Source organism: Miniopterus natalensis, chromosome 16 (assembly GCF_054644295.1).
Source record: "Miniopterus natalensis isolate mMinNat1 chromosome 16, mMinNat1.hap1, whole genome shotgun sequence".
In the NCBI taxonomy this organism is placed as follows: Eukaryota; Metazoa; Chordata; class Mammalia; order Chiroptera; family Miniopteridae; genus Miniopterus; species Miniopterus natalensis.
In genome coordinates, this window is record NC_142096.1 from 37,137,109 (window position 1) to 37,158,466 (window position 21,358).

At 43.6% G+C, this 21,358-nt stretch overlaps 1 protein-coding gene across 4 annotated transcripts in view; it reads right to left on the reverse strand.

The window, feature by feature from the left end:
* The window catches only part of ASAP1 (ArfGAP with SH3 domain, ankyrin repeat and PH domain 1), a 281,291-nt gene that overhangs the window by 62,640 nt on the left and 197,293 nt on the right, over window positions 1-21,358 (reverse strand). For 3 of the 4 annotated variants that reach the window (XM_087825491.1, XM_087825490.1, XM_087825492.1), the window contains 6 exons: window positions 14,652-14,726; window positions 14,009-14,058; window positions 8,553-8,682; window positions 7,231-7,316; window positions 3,392-3,467; window positions 2,177-2,263 (listed from right to left, as the gene is read on the reverse strand). In XM_087825491.1, the coding sequence (XP_087681617.1) occupies window positions 2,177-2,263; window positions 3,392-3,467; window positions 7,231-7,316; window positions 8,553-8,682; window positions 14,009-14,058; window positions 14,652-14,726 (504 nt within the window). Of the gene's footprint in view, window positions 1-2,146; window positions 2,264-3,391; window positions 3,468-7,230; window positions 7,317-8,552; window positions 8,683-14,008; window positions 14,059-14,651; window positions 14,727-21,358 lie in introns of all 4 variants that reach the window. The other variant, XM_087825493.1, reaches the window with a different exon arrangement.

Consider the following 21,358-nt stretch of genomic DNA (forward strand, 5'->3'; position numbering starts at 1 on the left):
ATTTATGGACATTATCTTCACAAATATTTTTTATATTTTATTTTTTGGGGGAGGTTGAACTGCTATAAAAGCTTAAGACAATTAATTTCATAGAACATCTGCCACAAATCATTAAATGTTTTATTTTGACATGAAAAAAAGGGAGTCTATCAAAAATCTGGTGGTCCTATTTACAACTCCAGTTCTTGAAGCTGCCTTTAATGGCATCGAGTTAGAACCTGGTGGCGGGGGTGAGGGTGGTGAGGGGTGAGGCTGTTCAATGATTTCTTGGGTGCCTTAATTTCTTGGGTCATTCTTTAGATGACTTTACACTGTCCTGGAATCGAAACACTACGGTGAGAAATCTCAGGCCAATAATCTCCTTTCATATTTAATGGAAGTATTTAAAAACTACTACCTTCTCAACATATTTCGCCACGAGAGATGATAAACAGTATGAGAATAGACTAGGCATGCTGTGAAAGATCAGTTTTACTTGTAAAATACTCTGGACAGGGTGCTAACGAAAACTCATCATTTATTAATTTGGCATGAAGTTAAGATCAATAAAGTCATGTGCATTTCTGCATGGACATACTCCTTTGGCTTATATGCAACTTTTCCTTTACTTAGCATGAGCAGAATATATCGGTCTCTATGCAAAACAGGAGACTGTAATAGTTTTTTCTTCCTAGAAAGATTCCATATATAGGAAGGAAATAATCCTGTGTGACAAAACAAAAGTAGGAAGTGGTTAAGGGCATACCAGTCAGTATAAAACTTTGCAAATTTCTCTCTGGACAGAGATCTACCTCTTCCCCCCACAATTTGGATCTTTCTATTGCTCTTATGCTGAGCAATCACACCCTCAAGGAGGCCTCTCAGGCTGGTGCAGGTGCTGGCTGTCGCTCTGCACGATGTGGGTGCAAAGCACACATTACTCTGGTACTGACTCCTTCATCCACAGGTGAGCAGGAGCCCAATGTTAAAGGGCTATGAACTTCTCTCACTTCACAAATCCCAACATGTGTGTAAAAACTGGAAGGAGAAGAAGAGAGGGCTCCAGCCACTCAGTACAGACAACCTTAAGTATCACTGGGCAGGATCAGTGTTGCTGGGCAGGCTTCCCACGTTTGAGGGGGTTCGCTTGGACTCATGAATCCCTTTCAGAAAGTTTAGGAAATTACAAATAGTTTTCCATTGTGAGATATGAGGAATTAAAAATATAAAAAACGCTATATTTTATGATTATTATTAAATACTGCATTTAGAGATTACACTTAAATTCCATGCATAATAATTTCATAATATAAACAGGCACGTTCCCACCTTCTCCATGTAACAAATGATGCTCACTATTTAATTCACCCGTAGCATGACGTCCATGCCCTGCAGTGTGCATCCAAGGTGCTCTGTTATCAGGCCTGAATTTTCACCCCAGAAATGGCATCTCATGCCTCCACCCACCTTACCCCAAACTGTCGCCTGCTGAAGATGCCAGGTAGTTCTTCATCTCTGTGTCTTTTCAGGTATGACTGCTTATTCATATAGCTGATGCTCTCTCTCTCTCTACCAGATAATGAACTCCATAGTGGAAGGGACTAATGCTTACTGCCTAGCACAGCCACTGGCACATAGTAGGTACTGCTAATTAAACGTCTGAACAAATGAGATTTATAATTAAGAATCTGAGCAGTAAAATTACATCTACCATGCTTTGTACACTCCACTTTAATATCCAAGGACTCTCACCTTCATTTTCCTAACTAGGGGACCAAATTTCTATAGGATTGTGCCTCAGACTATTCCTCTACTTCCCTGGCAAAATGAGACAGCCCTCCACCTTTGGCTGCCCAGAGAGATGAGCTAAAGAGGACAGGGGTGTGCATGTCACTGCCTCTCCTTCCACATTCTGAGAAGATACACTCCTGAAATACAAATCTGCCAGGGCAGAAAGTCCAGTCATGGAGCTGTAGATCGGGGCTCAGGACATCTCTTCCATGAGGAGGGAGGGAAACTAACACACGGTTTCTACCCTGGGCAATGCGGTAGGTGCACCCTTGTGTCTGGTTTCTGCTCTGCCCCACAACCACCCTGGCAGGAAGCTGTCAACAACCCCGTTCTGCAGGTCAGGAAGTGCCAAGGCCATGACCAGAGGCTTGCCTACATGGCTAGCCCTGCTGGGAACAGCACCTACTTCTTTCTGATCAAGCTGAAGAGAGGATTTTATTAAGTCCCGGAGTGCAGTTAGCTGCTTCTTTTCTTCATCCTGGGTCTGCTTTATCTATGGGAGAAAAAAATTACTCTGTCATTTATCTTTTATACATTTACAAACCGAGCTTCATTCACCCAGATATACTACTCATCAAACAATTCACTAATATAGTTGATTTCCTCACTCAAATCCTTCACACGGTATCATTTTTAATATAAGAGGCACAATTTTCTCATCTTAGGAAGGTACCAGTGAGTTCTGAAATGAGTGACTAATGCAACATGCTTTCTTATTAAATAATACATCTAGGCTAGATAATTAACTCTAAAGTTCCATTTTAAACAAAGTTAAGATATAACATGGAGTCTCTTGCTTTTGTTTTTTCAAAAGGTGGTAGTGAGAATACCACGATGAGACTGAAGGGCCAGAGGAAAACCCTGAGGACCAAATGCAATGGGCTCACGCATATGGGAAGGTTTACAAAGTACACACGAGGGCAAAGGGCTGCTGCTCTTTAAACACTTAGAGCTTTATCACAACCAGAACCATGCTAACAAGTAAAAGAAAATCAGAAAAAAACTAACAGCTATATACTTTTTAAAGTTATATAAAGACACAGGGCATTATCTGTAACCTTAAAACCTTATTTGAACATAAGAATTTGCACTCATAAAACATATATTTTTAATATTATTCACTGCCAAGCAGTTTATGGGAATCAAGGTGGACATTTAAACATGTGCATTTAGTTTTCTTCCTCAGGAAAGCTTCCTTCAGATTTTGCTATTATAAAAGCAAAACCTAGATATGAGAAAAAAATAGGCAATATAAAACAAGCAAGCCAAAAAAATTCATACCCTTACCTACTCAGAGACAATTTTTAACCTTTCACGATCCAACGTTCTTTTTGCAATTGCTGAGTGAAGGGCACCCATGATGCTACTGAACCTGAACAGAGAGTCACCTAGAAGCATCCCCTAGACTCTCCTCCCTGCTCCTCCTTTGCACCCAAAACATACTCTGGAACATTCCACCGCTGACGACTTCCCTGCATGAAACTGAAGGTTCATCTGTCTTCATTCGGACACACCACTTAACTAGTCTTTTTTTCTTTAATACTTTCCTATACAGATTTCAAATTTACTGATACTTATCTACAGAGCAAGTTAAAATGCATGTATTTTATAAAGAACTTACATTATATAAATCAGTAGCCAGTTTTTCAATGTACTGTTTCAATTTATCAGCCGTTTTCAAGCCGTCTTGAAAGAAACTACAATGGAAAACATCAGTTACCAGCAGTATAAAAATGAAATGACCCATAATTGTCTGAAAAATCCAAAAATCCTTACATATTTACTCTCTACCACATATCTACACAAAAGATGTGTAAAACAAATTTCAGTATTTTTTAAAGAAGTGCCAACAGACGCTTATGGAAGCACTACCGTCAGGTGCTAGCAGACATCACATAGACAATGCAAATTAGTCGCTGTCTCACACAATGACCTCATGATGTGTTTGCTCTTCTACACACAGAACAGCTCCCCCTGGTTGTGCCTCATTTGAATTCAAGAGAGAGACGGGGACACATTAACCAGTGGGGCATCATGAAATTAACTCTAAAAAGAGATGGGATGGAATGAGAAATAGAGGCTGGACACAAGTCAGCATTCGTTCAGTTCCCCAAAGGTCCCCGTGTTCCAAACACACATGAGACGCAGGATGTTGGGTCAATAGTACTGGCGGACCTGAAGGGCTTTATCCCACCACGAACATGAGAAGGTGCTTTATTTCACCCTGAGAGATAAGCCCAATGTGGCCGAGCATTATCCAATGCCCAGCGAGCTTGGCACTTCCCATGAATTATTGAATGAACTCCTCGCAACCAGCCCAATGAGTCAGTAAGTGCTTCAATCGCATCTCCAGTTCAAAGGCAGAGTGAGCCGTGACTTGCCCAAGTTCCTCATACAACTAGGAAGTGGCAGAAACGGGATTCAGGTCTAGGTTCTGATTCTGACACCCTGTGCTTAACTACCCAGTGAAGATATTTCTTGTCTGAGCATGTCTACTCGGGAGCCCATGTGTTTCAGTGTCTAGAACTTTCTCTACTGTGTTGAAAGCTGCCCCCACAGCAGATTATTTCTCAATACACTTTATCTGTGTTGCTGTCGCCCCACAAAAGGATGAGATCAGTGAAGATGGGGACTGTCTCATTTCCACGTCCAAGTGTCCCTGGCACAAAGCAGAGGCTAACTCAGTGGTTAGGAATGAAGCATATCTTTTAGGGCTCATATCTTGGGTTCCATATATATATTCAGCTTAATGTGTACAGTCAATGGTAACTGGACAACCCCATCAGAACAGGCCATCAGGGTGATTACTGAACTCCTACAGGTTCCAAAATTCTTTGAGTCTCATCTTCAGCGAGAACCGTACTGAAGTGAGGATGAGAAACACTATCTTCAGAAAGTTATTCAGCAACAGGGAGCCGTGGAAAGAGGGCTTTTCGGTTAACTATTAACTGGAAAGCTACATTTAAACCCTTATCTTCCAACATCCAGCTGTTCACCATTGCCTATGGAGATGAAAGTTAAACAACTTGGCACAGCATTTATGTTCTGGACCCCGAATATCTTTCTGGTTTTATCTTCTACTAGTTTCCCTCAAGAACTCTGGGCTCCACCACGCTACATTATTTCTAGTTGCCCCTCCTGCCTTTGCACACACTGTTCCCTCTGCCTGAAATGCCCTTCCCTGCCAAACTCATTCTCTTGTCGCTCAGCTCACTTGCTGCCTTCCCAAGCAGCTATCCCTAGTTTTGCCAAGGGGAGGGCATCTTATCAGCATTTGCTTGTGCCCAGGCCTAAGTGCCAGCCCTATAGCAGCTAGCAAGGTTCTGCCCAGAGCAGGCCATCCCTAAGCTCACGGCGTCAGCACGGTCCCATCCACAAGGCAAGACACGTCTTCCTTAGAGCCAGCATCTTCTACATCAGGGAAGCGTGGCTACCACATCAATCACAGCAAAACCAATTCTGTTCTCTGATACTGCACTTAAATAATTTCTGGAGAAAGGTTCTGAGGGTAGAACACTTCCGTGTTAGATGGATGCTGTCAGGACGTCTTGCAATGGAAAAGGAAGGGCTCTGTGACCAGAGATAGCTTAGCTATGGGACCCTGGCATGTCCCTTCACTTCTGCTCATGATATCTGTACTTGATGGGGCGAATGCTACAGATGACACACACAAAACCACTCAGCCAAGTGCTGGGCAGTCAGGATGCACTCGATCAATGTTGCCTTTCTTCACCAGGACGGCATGGGCTTATTATACAAGGACTTATTCCCTTCCCAGAGGGACACATAGTCTCTGAAGATATTTTTGTAAAGGTGTTTATTTTCACTTTCAACATGAAGGGAATTTAATCACTTTTTTCTTTTTTTTTTAAAGGTGAGTTTAAATTTGCTACTGATCACATGCGACTAATTTAAATAAATGAAAAGTTCAGTTTGTGAAGTCTCACCGGCCACACTGCAAGTGGCGTGTGGCTAGTGGGCACCGTGTTAGCAAAAAGTATCCCCATCCCCACCCTGAGAAAGTCCCATCTGACATGGAGAACAAGCAAGCTGATGTCGGAGCCGCACACAAGAAACACTCCAGGCCCACGCTGGACGGAGGAAGGGCACTGCTTTTCCTTGAGGTGGCACCGACAAAATGCATGTTTCAGCGCTTTGAGATGCTGCACATCGATGAAATGAAAGGAAGTGACACGGGGCAGCTCTGCTCCTCCTTTCTCAGCTGCAATTCCCTGATTGCTCCCGATAAATGTTTACTATTATTACCCGTAAAACGGAGGGTAATAAAGGGCCTCCTGTAAGTGCTCTTTACCCTGCAGATCGTAATGACACTTGCGAGGCGGTAAAGGAGTGGGTGAGCAGCAGGACACATTCATGTAGTGGACCCTGGGCTGAGCATCCACATGCATCATTATCTCATTTAACTCCCATATCCTCACAAAACCCCAAGTGGGCCTACAAACCTTAACCCCATTTGACAGACAAGGAGACTGAGGTTGAGAAGCACCTGAGAAGGATCACATGGTCACCCAGTTGCAGAGCCAGGATCTGAACCTACCTATCCATCTGACTCAGGCCTTGTATGTTTCCCACAACATTAATGCGAACCTTCTAGAACGTTTCACGTGAATGTAAAGATCTCTCTGGACATAACATCATTAGAAGAATTAAGAAAGCTTATCAAAGGAAGTTATACATGTTAACTTTCTGGAGAGTTAGCGTCCTGTCGAGTCCTGATGGCCTTTATATCACTCCACTTTTAAGTATGGGAGCTGCCTGGATGGCTGGGGAAAGTCCTTGCACCATTTTGTCTGTGACTTCCACCAATTCAATACAGACTTTAAAAACTACCAGAAAACCCACAAAAGCTAACTTGGTAAGTAAACAAGAAGTAAAAAAGCAAATGTGGTGTTGTAGAACCTCAAACAGCATAAAAAGGAAGCCTGACCATGTGAACAAACAAAATAGGGGCCGGTATGTCTCTCAAAATATACCAGCAATCCAGGTACAAATGCAGAGTATTTTTACTGTCCATATCATTAATTTCACTTAATTTAGATAATGAAAAACAAAAAAACAAAATCCCAAGTAAGAATGTGTGGTACAAATGACCCAGTAACAGGTAAGATGCCAAGTAAAAGGGGAGGGGCAGAGGACTGCCAGGGAGGGCTCTTTAGAGGCAAGGACACAGTGACTGTAATAAGAGTCCCACAGGCTGTCACAGCCAATGCCAGCCTTTCTAAGTACCATAGCACTTTCAAGTAGCCAAACAGTTGCACTAATTTGAGTTACTGGTTTACAGAAAATAGTGAATCTGGGCGACAATACTACTTCTTATCACTGGCTGGAAGGCCATTATACCACCATAGAGTGACCAAAGGAAGACCAGAAAGTAGCAAGAAAACTGAAGTGAAGGGCCTTTACTTGGGCTCTGAATCATGAAGACAATATTCTACTTACTTGCACTGTGCATGATAATACTTGATGAGATTCTGCAGCAGGTCCACACCCTTTTTGGTCTTGATTTCGTTAACTTTAATGAGATACTGTGGAAATAAAACAGAATTGGGAGCTGATCATTACAGACAGGGCTCTTCAGTCATGGTTTTGGGGGCAGTCCCTCATTTGTGAATCTGCACCAGCTACTGGGCCTCGGCTGTCTTCAGATGGTGTGAGCTTAATTTAGGGAATGCTGATCCGACACAGGCACGAGTGTACTAAACAAATCGATTAGCGTGTTAGCATTTTATAAACATTTGAGATTAGCTTACTAGACACGCAGAAATCAAACACAGCAAAACATTCTGGAATAACTGATTCATTTCCTCTGGTGCAGTGGTTCTCAAACTCTGTGTTCACGTGGTCAAGACCTGAAAGATGAACCATTCTGTGCGGAAAACAAGTGAAACAGCACTTTCTCCAAGGAATGTGCCATAAGGTATTAAGACTTTTAGACCAAGAGATAAGAAAGAACTTTTGCTACTAAAAATGAAATGATAAAAGTAACGCATTATTAATTTGTGCACTGAACATTACTAGTTCTGAGTTTTACAGCTGGCCACGGTTTGTTGTTGACACGGTTCGCCTCCTGTTCACTTATTTCACTGTGTGAAGTGTTCGTGACAGACAAGTTCAAGGAGGAGCCAAAGGTTTGGGGGAGGGAGAAAAAAATTAAGGAAGGAAAACTTAAAATTAAGAAAACTCTATCCAGTTTTAGTTTCCAAAAACAGCAAAAGGAATTCTATTACTCAGTATTAATGTCAGAGGGGTTGGTCTCTAGGTCAAGGCCGGCTGGTGTTCTATGGGAACGCAGTTTGAGAACCACTGCTCTAAGTTTGAGGCAGCATGCTTTTGTTGTGTTTTTTTTTTTCCCCCATGAACTCATAGACTTTCTTAATGACCACTTCAGCTTTCATTCAAATTGGACACATGGTTAAAAAACAACATGCTTTAAAACTGTACCAGTAAAACCTAATATTCACCAGTGTTACCTCTCACCCCCAATTTTTCTTTCCACACTCATTCGCAAGCAACATTAAAGTTCTCACCAAAGAATCCTGCTTTGGCTTAAAGAGCCCCACAGGCCCCGGGCTCAAAATATGAGACAACAGTGACATGGACGATCCCAAAGGCTTGGAGAAAAATGAGATTAGAACCTTAAGTAACTGTCCCCTCCTCTAATAATCAAGCATAGCCTGCTTTTAAGCATGAAAACCGCTGACCCACAGGAAGGATCCCAATTAATGAAATTCTAGGCAAATGGCTGAAAAGCCTGTTCTTACTTCGCACATCTGGAGCTGAAAGAGGCGCCGCTCCTTCTCCATTTCCTCTGCAATCTCGGCCCCGGTGATCTCTGTGCGGATCATCCCGTGCTGTTTCGCATGCTCTCTCTTCTCCTTCTCAATTTTTGTACTAGAATTAAAGCAGATGTCACCATTAACACACACACACATCCTTCCTTCAGTGAGAATCACTGGATTATTTCTTGATTACTAGAGTTAAGATGCAGCGATCCTTAAGCTGGTAACAGCAATCAGAAGTAAAAGTCTAAGTTCAAAGAGAACAAACACACGGAATGGGTTTTCTACTAGAAACTTCTCATATTTAACTTTGATCTCCCACAGGGTGGATTTATACAAATTCTTACATTTTGGCTGGCATGAAGAAATTTTGATAGTTTACTTTTTTTTGGGTACTTTATGATGAAAAAGAATCAGAAAGTCGAAGAACTGAGGCATATTTTGATTTTCAATAGATGATTAGACTTAGAATTATTTTAAGACAAAGTATATAACGGGTCTTTGTGCACAAAAATTAGTCATATATATAATTTCCAATAGTCTTCTAAGCATGGGCTGTTTCCATATCCCAATAACACATTTTAATCATTCAACCACCTGGTGTTGGGTTGTACAAAGTAAGGACTGGGAGAAGTCCCAATCTATAATTTGGAATCCATAAAGCATTCTTCAGTGGAGAGGGGACCTGAACAGTAAGAAGGAAGAGGCCCCACATTAAACCTACAGTGCCCGAGGCTAATGCTTGGCTATGATAGATGATGCTCTGGTAATAACACCAATGGTCACAGTCCTCTCTCCAAAAATCCACTGACCTTGAAAACAGACTTCTAATTTCAGAACTAGCCTGTAATTTCTAGTTGTGAACGCAAAGAGTAAGTGACTTTGCCTTCAAGTCTTCTTTTAAATTGTGGTGGTGGAAAATCAAACCCCAAAGAAAGCCAGTATCCTTGTCTATATACAAACAGTGGAAAATCAACCCATGAACCCAATCAATGGAAAACCTATTATGAACCTGGCTGGGATTCATGCTAATACTCTAATGTTACATTTAAGCAAGCCTTTCATGTCACTTTGGCAGTAACACAGGCGTGATGGCAGGTTTTTACCAGAAGAAAAATAAATCTCAGTTCTCTCCTCCTTGGCGTGGGTAGGAGAAGCAGCAGGACGCTATAGACACTTGAGAAGAAACATGAGGGGCAGGCGTAACTTAGCAGTAATAACAGATTTCTGAGTTAACATGGTGACTCGATCACGTTTATTTCTTCTTCGTTCAGCAATCCCACTAACATGACAGTAAAGTCATTCAAAAAGGGTAATGTCCCAGAGACAAGACAAGTGGAGATAAAAAAGGGTGACATAATTCTACAAATAACTGAAAGGGCAGATCAAAGGGGAAGTCTGCACCCCAATGACAGGCTCCTTGCCTCCCTGGCCTGTGTAGCTTTTGGAAAGAAAGTTCCCATATACAATCCAGGAAGGGGGCTGAGGGAACTGACTGGTCCAGAAGACACACTGTAGATACTGACATTCAGACTACTCCTGATAGGAAAGCTGTCTTGACATCCCAGAACTTAAAACCTAAAAAGGCAGCTCACTGCTTTCCTGACAAACCCCGCTGATGTAATAGGCTCTCATCAACGTCTGGGTGTCTTGCGGAGATACGAAGAGGCAGTCAAGGATTCTAAGATGAGTGAGAAAAGGCTCCAAAAGGAAAGTGTGAGATCAAAATAAAAAGTGGCAGGGTGGTGGTGAACGGAACTAGAGGCAACAGGGAGCAGAAAATTTCATGAAGTGCAACCATATCACCAGAGAGCTAGAACAGTGCCCCTATGAAACAAGAAACCATTAAAAGGAAAAAAAACCCAACCCAAACCGACCCCCCCCCCCCAACCAACCAACCAACCAACAAAAAACCCAACCCACACAAGAAAACCCAATTAATTGAGAAAAAGACCTTTCAGAAATTTAAAATATGATAGCCAACATAAAAAGGTCAGCTGAAACAGTGGGAAAGAAAGGTTGAAGAAATGACCTAAAATATAACAAACAGAACAGAGAGAATTATAAGAACAATCTAGAAAGTCCAACATAATATGAGGAGGAGTTTTAGAAAAATGAGAACAAAACCCCACACAAAACAGATGAGAGGAATTACAAGTAAATATCCCAGAATTGAAGAACTAAAAATTGCAAACAGAAGGTCAATGGATACACCATAGCCCACGAAGAAACTTTGTAAAATCCTTTATAAAAAAAAGACCTCAACATTTCCTAATTGAAAATACCCCCCCCCAAAAAAACTCCACATATCATAGAAAAATAAATGGGGATCAGAGAGGCAACAGATTTTGTTTTTTGTTTTTTTGTTTAAAATATTACAGATGTCCCTTTTTCTCCCCAATGACCCGTTCCACCCCGTCCCATCCCCCTCCCCAATCCCTCTCCCCACCATTGTCCATGTCCTTGGGTTGTGCATATCTGCATATAAGTTCTTTGGTTACTCTCTCCCCCTCTACCCACCCACCCTCCTCCATCCCTCTGACATTCGTCAGTCTGATCTATGCTTCCATGTCATTGAATCTATTCCGTTCATCAGTTTATTAAGTTCTTTAGATTCCACATATAAGCGAGATCATGTGATGTTTGTCTTTCTCTGCCTGGCTTATTTGAGGCATCAGATTTTTTCATTACCAACAAAAGAAATACTTTTGACATTTTGAAAGAAAATGATTATAAAGTTAAGATTATACATTCAGCCAAACTCTCATTCTATGTGATGGCAGAATGAAGATAGTTTTGGGCACCTCAAAACCTGAAAATTTTACCTCCTTTAGAGCTGTTCTTTGGAAAGGACTGGAGGTGGTGTGCTAGCAAAATTGGGATTACCCTGGGCAAGAGTAAGTAGAAGACCGATCACTAGGGGGCAGCACAGAATGACATCCCCACTGACGTGAAGAGCTCGGGATGGATGTCTCCAGGAGAGAAAGGAAGGAACTGACAGGGAATTTAAGAATAGATACATAATCATTACAGTAATACACATCATGTATTTTCTAAACAGAATCAGTATTAATTGGTGTAGGACATCTGTTGGAAAAGATAACAAAAATTCACAAAAGATTCATACAGAACTAAGCAAAGGAAGAAATGAGGTAATTATTTCACTAAGCAGCAGCAAAAGATTGAACTATAAGAATGGAAATTCAATCCTAACCCCTCACTGAGACTGCAGTGGATACTCAGCACAACTGTATCAATCATACTGGACATTAGACGAATGGGGGGGGGCCAGGCAAGTGATGTCTGTGCTAGAGAGCCAAATCCTCGCTGACCACAGCAACCAGGAAAGACCAGCAAGAGAACACTGAGGAACAGGGAGATGAACCAGGGTTCGGGTGAGAGTTGGAAAAAGGAGAGCCCAGGAGGTAGGGAGGGTTGGGCAGAGGGCTGCTGAGTTTTTCCACTTGAAGCTCACTGGCTGCCTACTTAATATTCACTCGCCCCTCATCACTGGAAAAGAGCCCTGTATCATCAGGTACAGCACAAACTCTCTGAGTTTAGATGCTGAGGACAACAGACACTCGACCAGCCACACAGTCTGTGTGTCGTGCGGGAAGTGCTGTGAAGGGTGCTTGGCCACCCTAGAATGCTTTATATTCAACTCCATGTTGTAGCCATTGTTGTCCGGGGTTTCTATTGTATGCAGTCGGGGTAAGTCTTCACTGATACGAGTACTACTTGACGTTTTATGAATATGTATTGTTTTGGTCAAATAATATTTGATCATTAAACCTAATAAAAATTATTTAAGTCCCTACTGTACACTAGGCAACTATGACAATTGCTTTAGCACATGACCTTCCCTTGCCCTTACAAAAACTTTGAGAAGTAGGTAATGTTTATATTATTTTACAGGTGAGGGGCATCGAAGTTGATTCTCATGCAGATCTCATTCCCAAGCCTGTGATCCTAACCACGACCTCTCACTGCCTCTGGAGTTCTAAATGGAAGACCAGAGAAAACGTGCAGCCTCCTTCGTTATCAAAGTTAATAAATCTTTTTGGCACTAAGTCATTTAGTTTTCTGTAACTCATAATCAAATGAGCCTCACTCCATCAAACAGACACGTTCAGCTTTTTTTCTTCCTATACCACACCATGTCAGAAGGAAAGAAGCCTATCGTGGGAAAATAATTTGTTGACAGGGATTTATTAAAAAACAAAGACAAAACCAAAATCTTCCTGGTGAGATCAGGGCCCACTCAATGCACTATTCCTGTTACACATTCCTAGGTCTGGATAATCCTTTACTCCTCCAATAAATGTTCCCTGTGCAGCAACTCTATGCCAAGGAACGGTAGATACTGGGAGATTAACACCACACACAGGGACTAGGTGGTCACTGTCCTCTCCGAGTTCAGATTTCAGAGAACAATATAGACCAGTGAACAGACAAGTCTATATACCATTTGGTAGAGGTGCTGTGAATGACACCTAGGTCTTCTTAGAACATTTTATGTTCTATGATAACCATAATACTGACAACCAGACACGTCAAGGTCTTCAACTGACGCGTAGATTATTATACAAATACAACTGTGCCACCAAGTCTTGCAGTACTTCGGCTGACAAAGCACATGCCTTGTTTGGGTGTCCTGTGTCCTACAGGGGAGATATGGCCCACAAGTTACAGCAAAATGCTTCCCGAGCTGGGAGCTCCCACCCCCTTCCTAAGCGCTCCGTTCTATTCGCTCCGAGTGCAGGCAGTTGCCTCCGGGCGGGGCAGTGCTCAGTCACTCGCGAGCGCGCGACCCACTTTCACAGAGCAGGGCAGTGCCCGCAGCGTTCAGCTACACCAGCTGACCACCCGACGAGCCCCTTTGTTCTCAGCTGCACTTAACGTCAACGCACAACAGTGTTCCTAAGGCGGCAAGGCTCCGACAATGTAGTTATTACGTAAGCAATTATGAAAGTGGTTTGGGAGAAAAATATTTAATCCTGAATGTTTCTTTTCCTTGTCATTTTGCTGCTATTGTCGCCTTCAGAAATGCTTTTATTCTCTTATGTTTACAGTTATTGAGGTTTCTGCCAAGATTTCTATTAAATGCTTTAAAATAATTTCTCCTCCCACCCCACCCCACAGCCTGGTGTCACAGCGTCTCAGAATCATAACACAGGCACGTGCTGTGCTCTGTAAGGTACAGAGGTGCGGGGCCCACGCCCAGGGCTCCTGTGCGTCACCTCCCTGAGCCCTCCAGTGACCCACCAGGCAGGCCAACCTCTTCACCCTTATAAGCAGGTACTAAGCACTTTTTTTGTCCAGAAGATGTAAGTTAAGGGCTCTGTCTTTTTCCCAGTCATTCTTTTTCTTAGGAAACTCAAGACAATATAAGAAAACCCAAACCAAATGAAAACAAAACAAAGAAAAAACCCACTTACAACTTTGTCTCATAATCTTTCCACGCTTTGTCGAATGGCTTCTTGAGGTCCTTAGAAAAGAGAAAAGGAAACTGAAATTGAATGTACTGTTGCTTAAAGGTGAGTAAATAATTTTGAAATAACATCTTAGCAAAAATGCTTTCCTTCACAACACGCTTAAACTTTTTACAAGCCACGCGCACACACATTGCACTATTATTACAGACGAGAGGCCTGGCCTGAGAGCGTAGGAAGGGCGAGCATCCTGGTCACTGTGAAGCACCTCCCCGACTCCCTGGTTACTGTGAGGGGTTGGGGAGGTGACCGCATACAAGCCCTGGGGGTGGGCCCAGCACCTTCCGTACCTTATGGAGCACAACATGTGCCCACGGGGTCCACTAGGGATGGAGCTGAGACCCAGGTGCGGATGCTGCCCCACCCACCTTGGCCCTCAATCTTCCCCAAAGTGTCTGAATTTTGTTCCTCAGTCAATAACGTTATGGAAAGTGGCACATCTTTTCCACTGATCATTTTCCGACAACACTTTTTTATGATAAAAATGTTCACAGTGCCTTTCAAATACAAGTAGCACTAAGATCTTAAAAGAGAAAAAAAAAATCAATCCTTTCAAGTTACAGTGAAAATCAAATTTCTGAACACTTACTCCTTTGACTCCCTTCAGGTCTCCTTTTAACAGGGAGTCCAAGGTGAAGATCACATTGTGGCTCAGACCCTGGAGCTGAAAGACAAAGCAAAGGTGGGAGCTGTTAGAAAAGAGAGAAACATGGAACAGTGAGGCCACTAATGCTGACCTCACTTCCCGCACACCAGACTTCAGGCCAGGACCCCATGCACCCGCCAGGGGGACACCTCCAGGTCAGGCGGCATCACTGACCCCTCTGGATCGGGCGGCGTGCCCCAGGGCCGGCGCTCTGAACGCGGTACAGCAGCGTATGTGCACCTGTGCATGATGCCTCGGCTCACAATCTGACTTCTTCAAGTGCCTCAGTCAGAGTGAGGTTATACAACTTGCATTTACAGCCTCCTTAATTCTATTCTTTACATTTAAAAATTTCCTTTTTATATTCTTTTATGGTATTTACCATGACCTAAAATGATCTGGTTTGTTTATATATATATTTTGTCTCCCTGACCAGAACATAAGCTTAATGAGGGCAGATCCCTGACTGCCCTGCTCACAACTGTATCCTCAGGGTCTAGATTTCGTGAAGAAGACAAGGTATTTAGGCAGCGCCATCTGCTGCTGGGGTGCAGGTTTCTTCACTGTTCTGAGCCAGTGGCCTGGGCCTCTTTGATTTTAAGATGGTATGAAGAGGAGTCTACAGAGGAGAGAGATGAAGCTGCTACCCAGTGGAGAGAGGGGTGGCAGGAAACAAGGGAGGGACGGACAAGTGCAGACAGAATCAGCAATGCCAGGACAGTGGAATCTGCCTTCCAGGAGATCCAGTACAGTAAGCCCTCACTTAACATGGATGAGAGGTTCTGTGACTTTAAGGGAAAAGAGGCAACGAAACCAGTTACACCACAGGCTAACTGACAGAAACAAGGGTAAGTTCCCATAGCATCTCATCAGCATTTATAATGAAATGCTGTTGAGCAAAACAACGTTGTTATTGGAGGACCTGCTGTATCTTGGTGAAATCAGTTTTAGCAGCATAGAACTAAGACTGCAGCCACCCACAGAACCGGGTTACAGATGGAGAGGCTGGGTTCCCTCACTGAACTCACTGAAGAATTTTACTTAAGTGTAAGCATATTTGTCTGTCTGTCCGTCCATCCATCATCAATCTTCCTAAGTACCTATTCTTTGACACCTGCTGTACTAGGGGCTGGGGAGGCAGACAAATAAAACAGCACTGCTGCCTTCAGAGAGCTCACACCCCAGGGACGAGTGCAGTCAGCATGCGGCCAGCAAGCCCTCCACCATGTTACTGCACCGGAGGCGGAGGGAGGTGGTGGTGTGAGGAGGGCAGGCACCGTCACGCCTGGCTTTGTGCTGACCTTCCTAACCACACCTCTAAAGTGAGGACATTCTTTTTTTTTTTTATAATATGTTTTCATTGATTTGAGAGAGGGAGGGAGAGGGACAGAGATGAGAACTATGATCGGCTGCCTCCTGCATGCCCCCTACTGGGGATTGAGCCCAAGAGCCAGGCATGTGCCCTGACTGGGAATCGAACCAGGGACCTGAGCCACACTGACTGGGCTAAAGTGAGAACATTCTAACCTCTCCTGATGGCTGTTGTGAAGACAGGATGAGTTAATGCCCGTGGCAAGTGCTGGCTCATTCCCTGACACCTAGGAAGTGCTGAGCACATGCTTATTTATAAAATCCTTTGGGACATTAAATATGAATACGGCAATGCGGGAGACCTTCCTTTGGCCCACTTCTCCCTAAGCCTTTCCTGTGCTTCTCATCCCAGGCTTCCCGCTGTTGGCAAGTCATCCTACACCCCTACCCTCCCTGCCCCCCAATTTTACACGAGTAAGTTTTCAGTGCAAACCACCAGGGGCTGAACAGAAACAACCAACTCTTTCTTTCTCATTTCAAAGACAAAGTGATTCCTACCAAGACAATTCTACCCATGCAATTTCACCACCACCCATACAGAGAAAGCCTGGCTGGCAGGCCAGCCAGCAGCAAGAGGCTGAAGATTCAGTACAGGTCTGTGAGGGTCTAGGGCCCTGATTCCTGGGGAGTGAGGTGAAAAAGAATCTGATATTATGATGATTTGTGGCCTTCCAAAGGGAAACAGTACGTACATTGATGCAGAGAAAACCTACGGTATTAAATTTTATGGGGGAAGTGATGAGAAGACAATGTCTTTAAGCAGAATCCTTGGGGTGAGGGTTTGCAAGTAATAATAATAAAAAAAAGCAAGGTTGAAAAACACTCGTTTTGGATACAAGATGGGAAAGATAAAGACTAGCAGGATTCACCCTCTGCCCTAGATGGGTAGATGAAATAACATTTTGCTGAGTCCCCAACAATCTCATGCCTGGGATATAAGCGCCTGCATCCTGCTATCCTGTGCTTTAGGACTTTATGTGGATGGCAGGTAAGTGAGGTGGCGCTCATCCCGCCCTCCACTGATCAAGCCAGTACCTACCTTTCCTCTGTTCATGGAGATCCTTGCATTATTTTCTCTAAAACCCTTACCATTCCTATTTTATATGTTTGTTTCCTTAGTGGTTTGCTGTGTCCTCTTTGAGAGTAAGGCCTACTACATTTCCAGAATTTAGAACACAGCCTAGCAGAGTAGGTGCTCAATAAACATTTGTAGAATGAAGGAAATACAGAAACGTGCTTATAAGGTTCTTCTCTACAGGGCACTTTAACTGATGGAAAGGTCATTGTTTATCAACAGGAGACTGATGAGTAAAGTATGGAAGTTCTAAACAGCCACAGACACGAGAAAGCTCTTTCTGTCTAACTTACCTCCAAGATAAGTTGTTATGAGATAAAGCAAAGTGTAAGACAGAATTCATGGTGTACAAGAATTTGTATAAAAAGAGAATAGAGTATGTTATGCTTAAGTTATTTCTGAAAGGACACAGAAGAAACTGCTGATACTGGGTCCCTGTGGGAACTGGGTGGGCAAGGGGAGAGGAACTCTTTTTACTCTGTACTTTTCTGCATTTTTGAAAAGTTTTGGTAACATACATATTGTTTATTTGCAAAAGGTATACATTCTAAAACAACAAATGAAAACATAGTGATTATAAACCATTTTTAATGTTTAGTCACAATGGCTCAAATCCTTTGTGAAATGAAGCAGAAAAACAACCCGTGATGTTATTGCCACCTTGATCTGAAAGCTGCATGAAAAAAATAGCAAAGGAATTATGAAATTCTGTGGTTAATACTCAATGTGGGGGTTGCGTATAAGGAAAGTCCCTCAAAAGCCATAGACTGACCACACAGCAAACACATGACACGTCTCCACCCCCCCCATGTCGTCACCGTGGTCAGGCACGGGCAGGAGGTGGTGGGCTGCAGAGACATTGATAGAAGCCTCAAGAACTAAGAATTTCTCGTGGTTATCCACACATATACTCTTGGGGTTGATAAGAAGCCAAGAAGGCAAAATAGTGTGTATTACGGATCCCGAGTCTTCCCAGCCTATATGAAAAGGCCACAGGAAAACAACTTAAAACTTACAAGCTCTTCCCAACTTCTCCCAGGAAAAGTAGGTTCATTTATAAAAACTGGCAAAGGTCATTTTAAGTGGAAAGTGAATCATAACTACCTTTCATTATAAAGATACAGAGAGACGGTGAAGAGAAAGCAGACCACCCAAGAGAAGGTGTTTAGGAATTACTCGTTGAGAGGGAAAACAAAATCTCCTTCCGTGGAGCTCTCCATGAAGAGACACCTGTTTTCTCCCATATCTTAAGGTCCTGGTTTGTGACAGAGATGAATCACATGATTTCACCCTTGGGGGATTCTGGGACTTTCCTGGTTTTTGTTGTTTTGTTTTTTAAAATGTATTTTCTAGTTCCTTCAGAACACTTTTTAATGGCCTGAGCAAGACTTGCAAACTGTTGTGTAATAATAGCATATCCAAAGGCAAGTGCGACGCAGCCAACATCATGCCATGACAACACAGGACAGACTTCCTGCAGCACCTTCGCTGTCATTAACGGGTTTTTATTAAAAAGCCTTTCCAATCTATCACATAGTTATTTCCCATTTATTTTACTAAAATTCTATTGACTCCATTCCTGCTGACTCGACTATACTCCATTTCCTTTCCTTTCATGGTAACATGGAATTAACAAGTTCTTTATGTGATTCCACATAGCAAGAGGCTGAAGAGCATGTTTTAAAAAGTATATCTTTTGCATTTTATTGAGCCACCAGCACATTAAAAACCACTTTGGGAATGACGCTGAGGTGTGGTAAATACAGCTGCTTTCCAAACAAACCGCTGTTCCTTTCCTCACAGACAGGCTATTTCTCCTGAGAGTACAGCCATCAAGCCCAAACAGAAACTTGGAATAAACCAGTCGGGAGGAAGCTATCTATCCTTTCATTATGCAGAAGTGACTTGTGTGAGCAAATAAACTGTAATTAATACTGGTTTTGATAAAAATAACCATTTATTCCTTACGATTGTTTAGACATTACCAGACTTGCTGACGACTTCACAGACAGTTTTCCTCTATGGACATAAACACACACACACACACACACACACACACACACACACACACACACACCCCCCCTTCGGTCCTGATTTTTTTTACCTAACTTTGCTTCACCACAAAACGGAAGGGCCTCGTTTATGTGATGACTGACCCATCACCCATCTCTCCTCTCTAGAAGGTGATGGATGCTGCTTAAGGCAGGCGTCCCATCTGCTCTGTTCACGAACTGACCAGATCCCACAGCAGGAGCCACGAAGCAGCTGTGGTCACTGCCCTGCGCTTCCCGGCTGCCCGGGGGGCTGTGGGCGGGTGTCCCTGCTGCCCCGGGCTGCTGAGCGGCGGCGTGGGGGCAGCAGGGAGCAGCACAGCTCCGCGATGGCCCCTCCGCGACACCTCGGCTGCCCCTCAGTTATGGAGGACACAACCGGCTGCTCTGTCATCCTGCACTAATTCTGATACTCTCCCTCCACTGCCATAAGTTTTGCTCCTTTCCCTTCACATGCAGAGAAGGTTTCCTGAAAGTCAGGCTAATTCGGATCTGCTGACTTGCTCACCAGGGAAAATCCAATTAAAACAATGAGCCAGCCCCCCCCCCCCCCCCCCAGTTAAGCCCACGTTTCCCAAGCATGAATTAGGTATTCTGGCTGGTGGGTTAACTCCTTCGTGCCCGAGGGAGCTATTTACCACCTTGAAACTATTGAAACTGGAGCCCCGTGTGTCAGCAGGCTGGTGGCCACGAGACTAAGACAGAGGAAAGATTTTCCGGCAGGACCGGGAAGCCCAGAGGTGTGTGGCCACGCATCACTCCAGGCCCAGGTGACTCTGCTAGCTGTTAACCTTGCCGACTCCGTTTCCTAATTTTAAAGTGGGTGTTCCAGCACCTTCCTCAACCAGCCAGTGCTGGTGTGAGATCAGGGAGCGACACCACAGGGCGGCCTGCTTTTACACGCAGCCTTGCTGGCTGCTCCTGACAGCCCGCAGGTGCCACTGCGTCATCTGTTCACACGCGCTCAGCCAGGTCAGTGGAGGGGCTAAGCACAAAGCCGGTTCAACTCCGAAGTCAACGAACCATTTACAGCACTATCTTTTTGCAGATAACAGCGTGTTTTAAAGACTGTAACATACTATATACAGGAATGAACTATTATTAGCGATTACTGACCTTTCAATTAAGCTTTATTTTATTTGGTTGCTTTTGCATTAAGAGGAAATGAAGAATGCTGCTCACAGGTTGAGGGCACTTACAAACTCAACATAGACGAGACCTGGGGTTATCACCCACCCGCTGCCCAGGGACCTGTGGCTGAGTGCCCAACGCTCACACGAAGCAGGTGGCATGGTACGGACTTGGGCTCCTTGCCTAGAGAGTGGGAACTATAAGGCCACCTCCGTAGGTCACTACGGGGGACTATGTGAGATCTAGATACTGGTACTATGCATGCAAGATGCCTGACACAATGCAGACTCTTAAGACAATGTAACTAGGTTGATTCTTAGGATTTTTTTTTACCCCTGAAAAGCTCAGCAGTAGTGGTGGAAAAAAGCATGACAGCACTTCAGAAAATGGAAAAGATCTTTTGAGGCTGGGGTGGGGGGAAAGAGGGGACCCCATGTGTCCTTCACATTGCACCACATTCTCTCCATTGGTAAGTTTTATCGTTCGTTTGCCTGCCTCATTCTGCAAGATGGTCTCTACGAGCTGTGCAATAACGCATCCCCTCATACCCAGGTCTAACCGAGGCAGAGCAGCCTGGATCCAGTTCATTAAAATGACAAATGGTACTGTGTTTAATGCATGTTATCTGAAGTTGCTGCTCACAACCACTCTGTAAGATGGGTCTTCCTCACGCCCAATTAATGAGGAAACAGGCTCAGAGAGGTTAAGTATCATGCCCAAGGTCAAACGGTAAGTAAGCAGATGGTCAGATTTTTAATTAAAGTTTCTACTGACTCCAAAGGCCATTCTCATTTCCTGTGTTATGCTGTTAGAGTGACCTTTTAAAGTGATTATCAGATCATATCACTCTCCTGTTTAAAACCATTCAAAAGCTTCCCACTGAACTGGATACAAATCCAGCCCAGGTTAGGTCTGGCCTTGGCGACCTGTGTTAAGTCCCTCTGGCCGTTCCCACTACCCAGTAACCACACCAGCCCCTTTCAGCTTCTTTACCCATGGAGCTCTCCCCACATACTTTAACA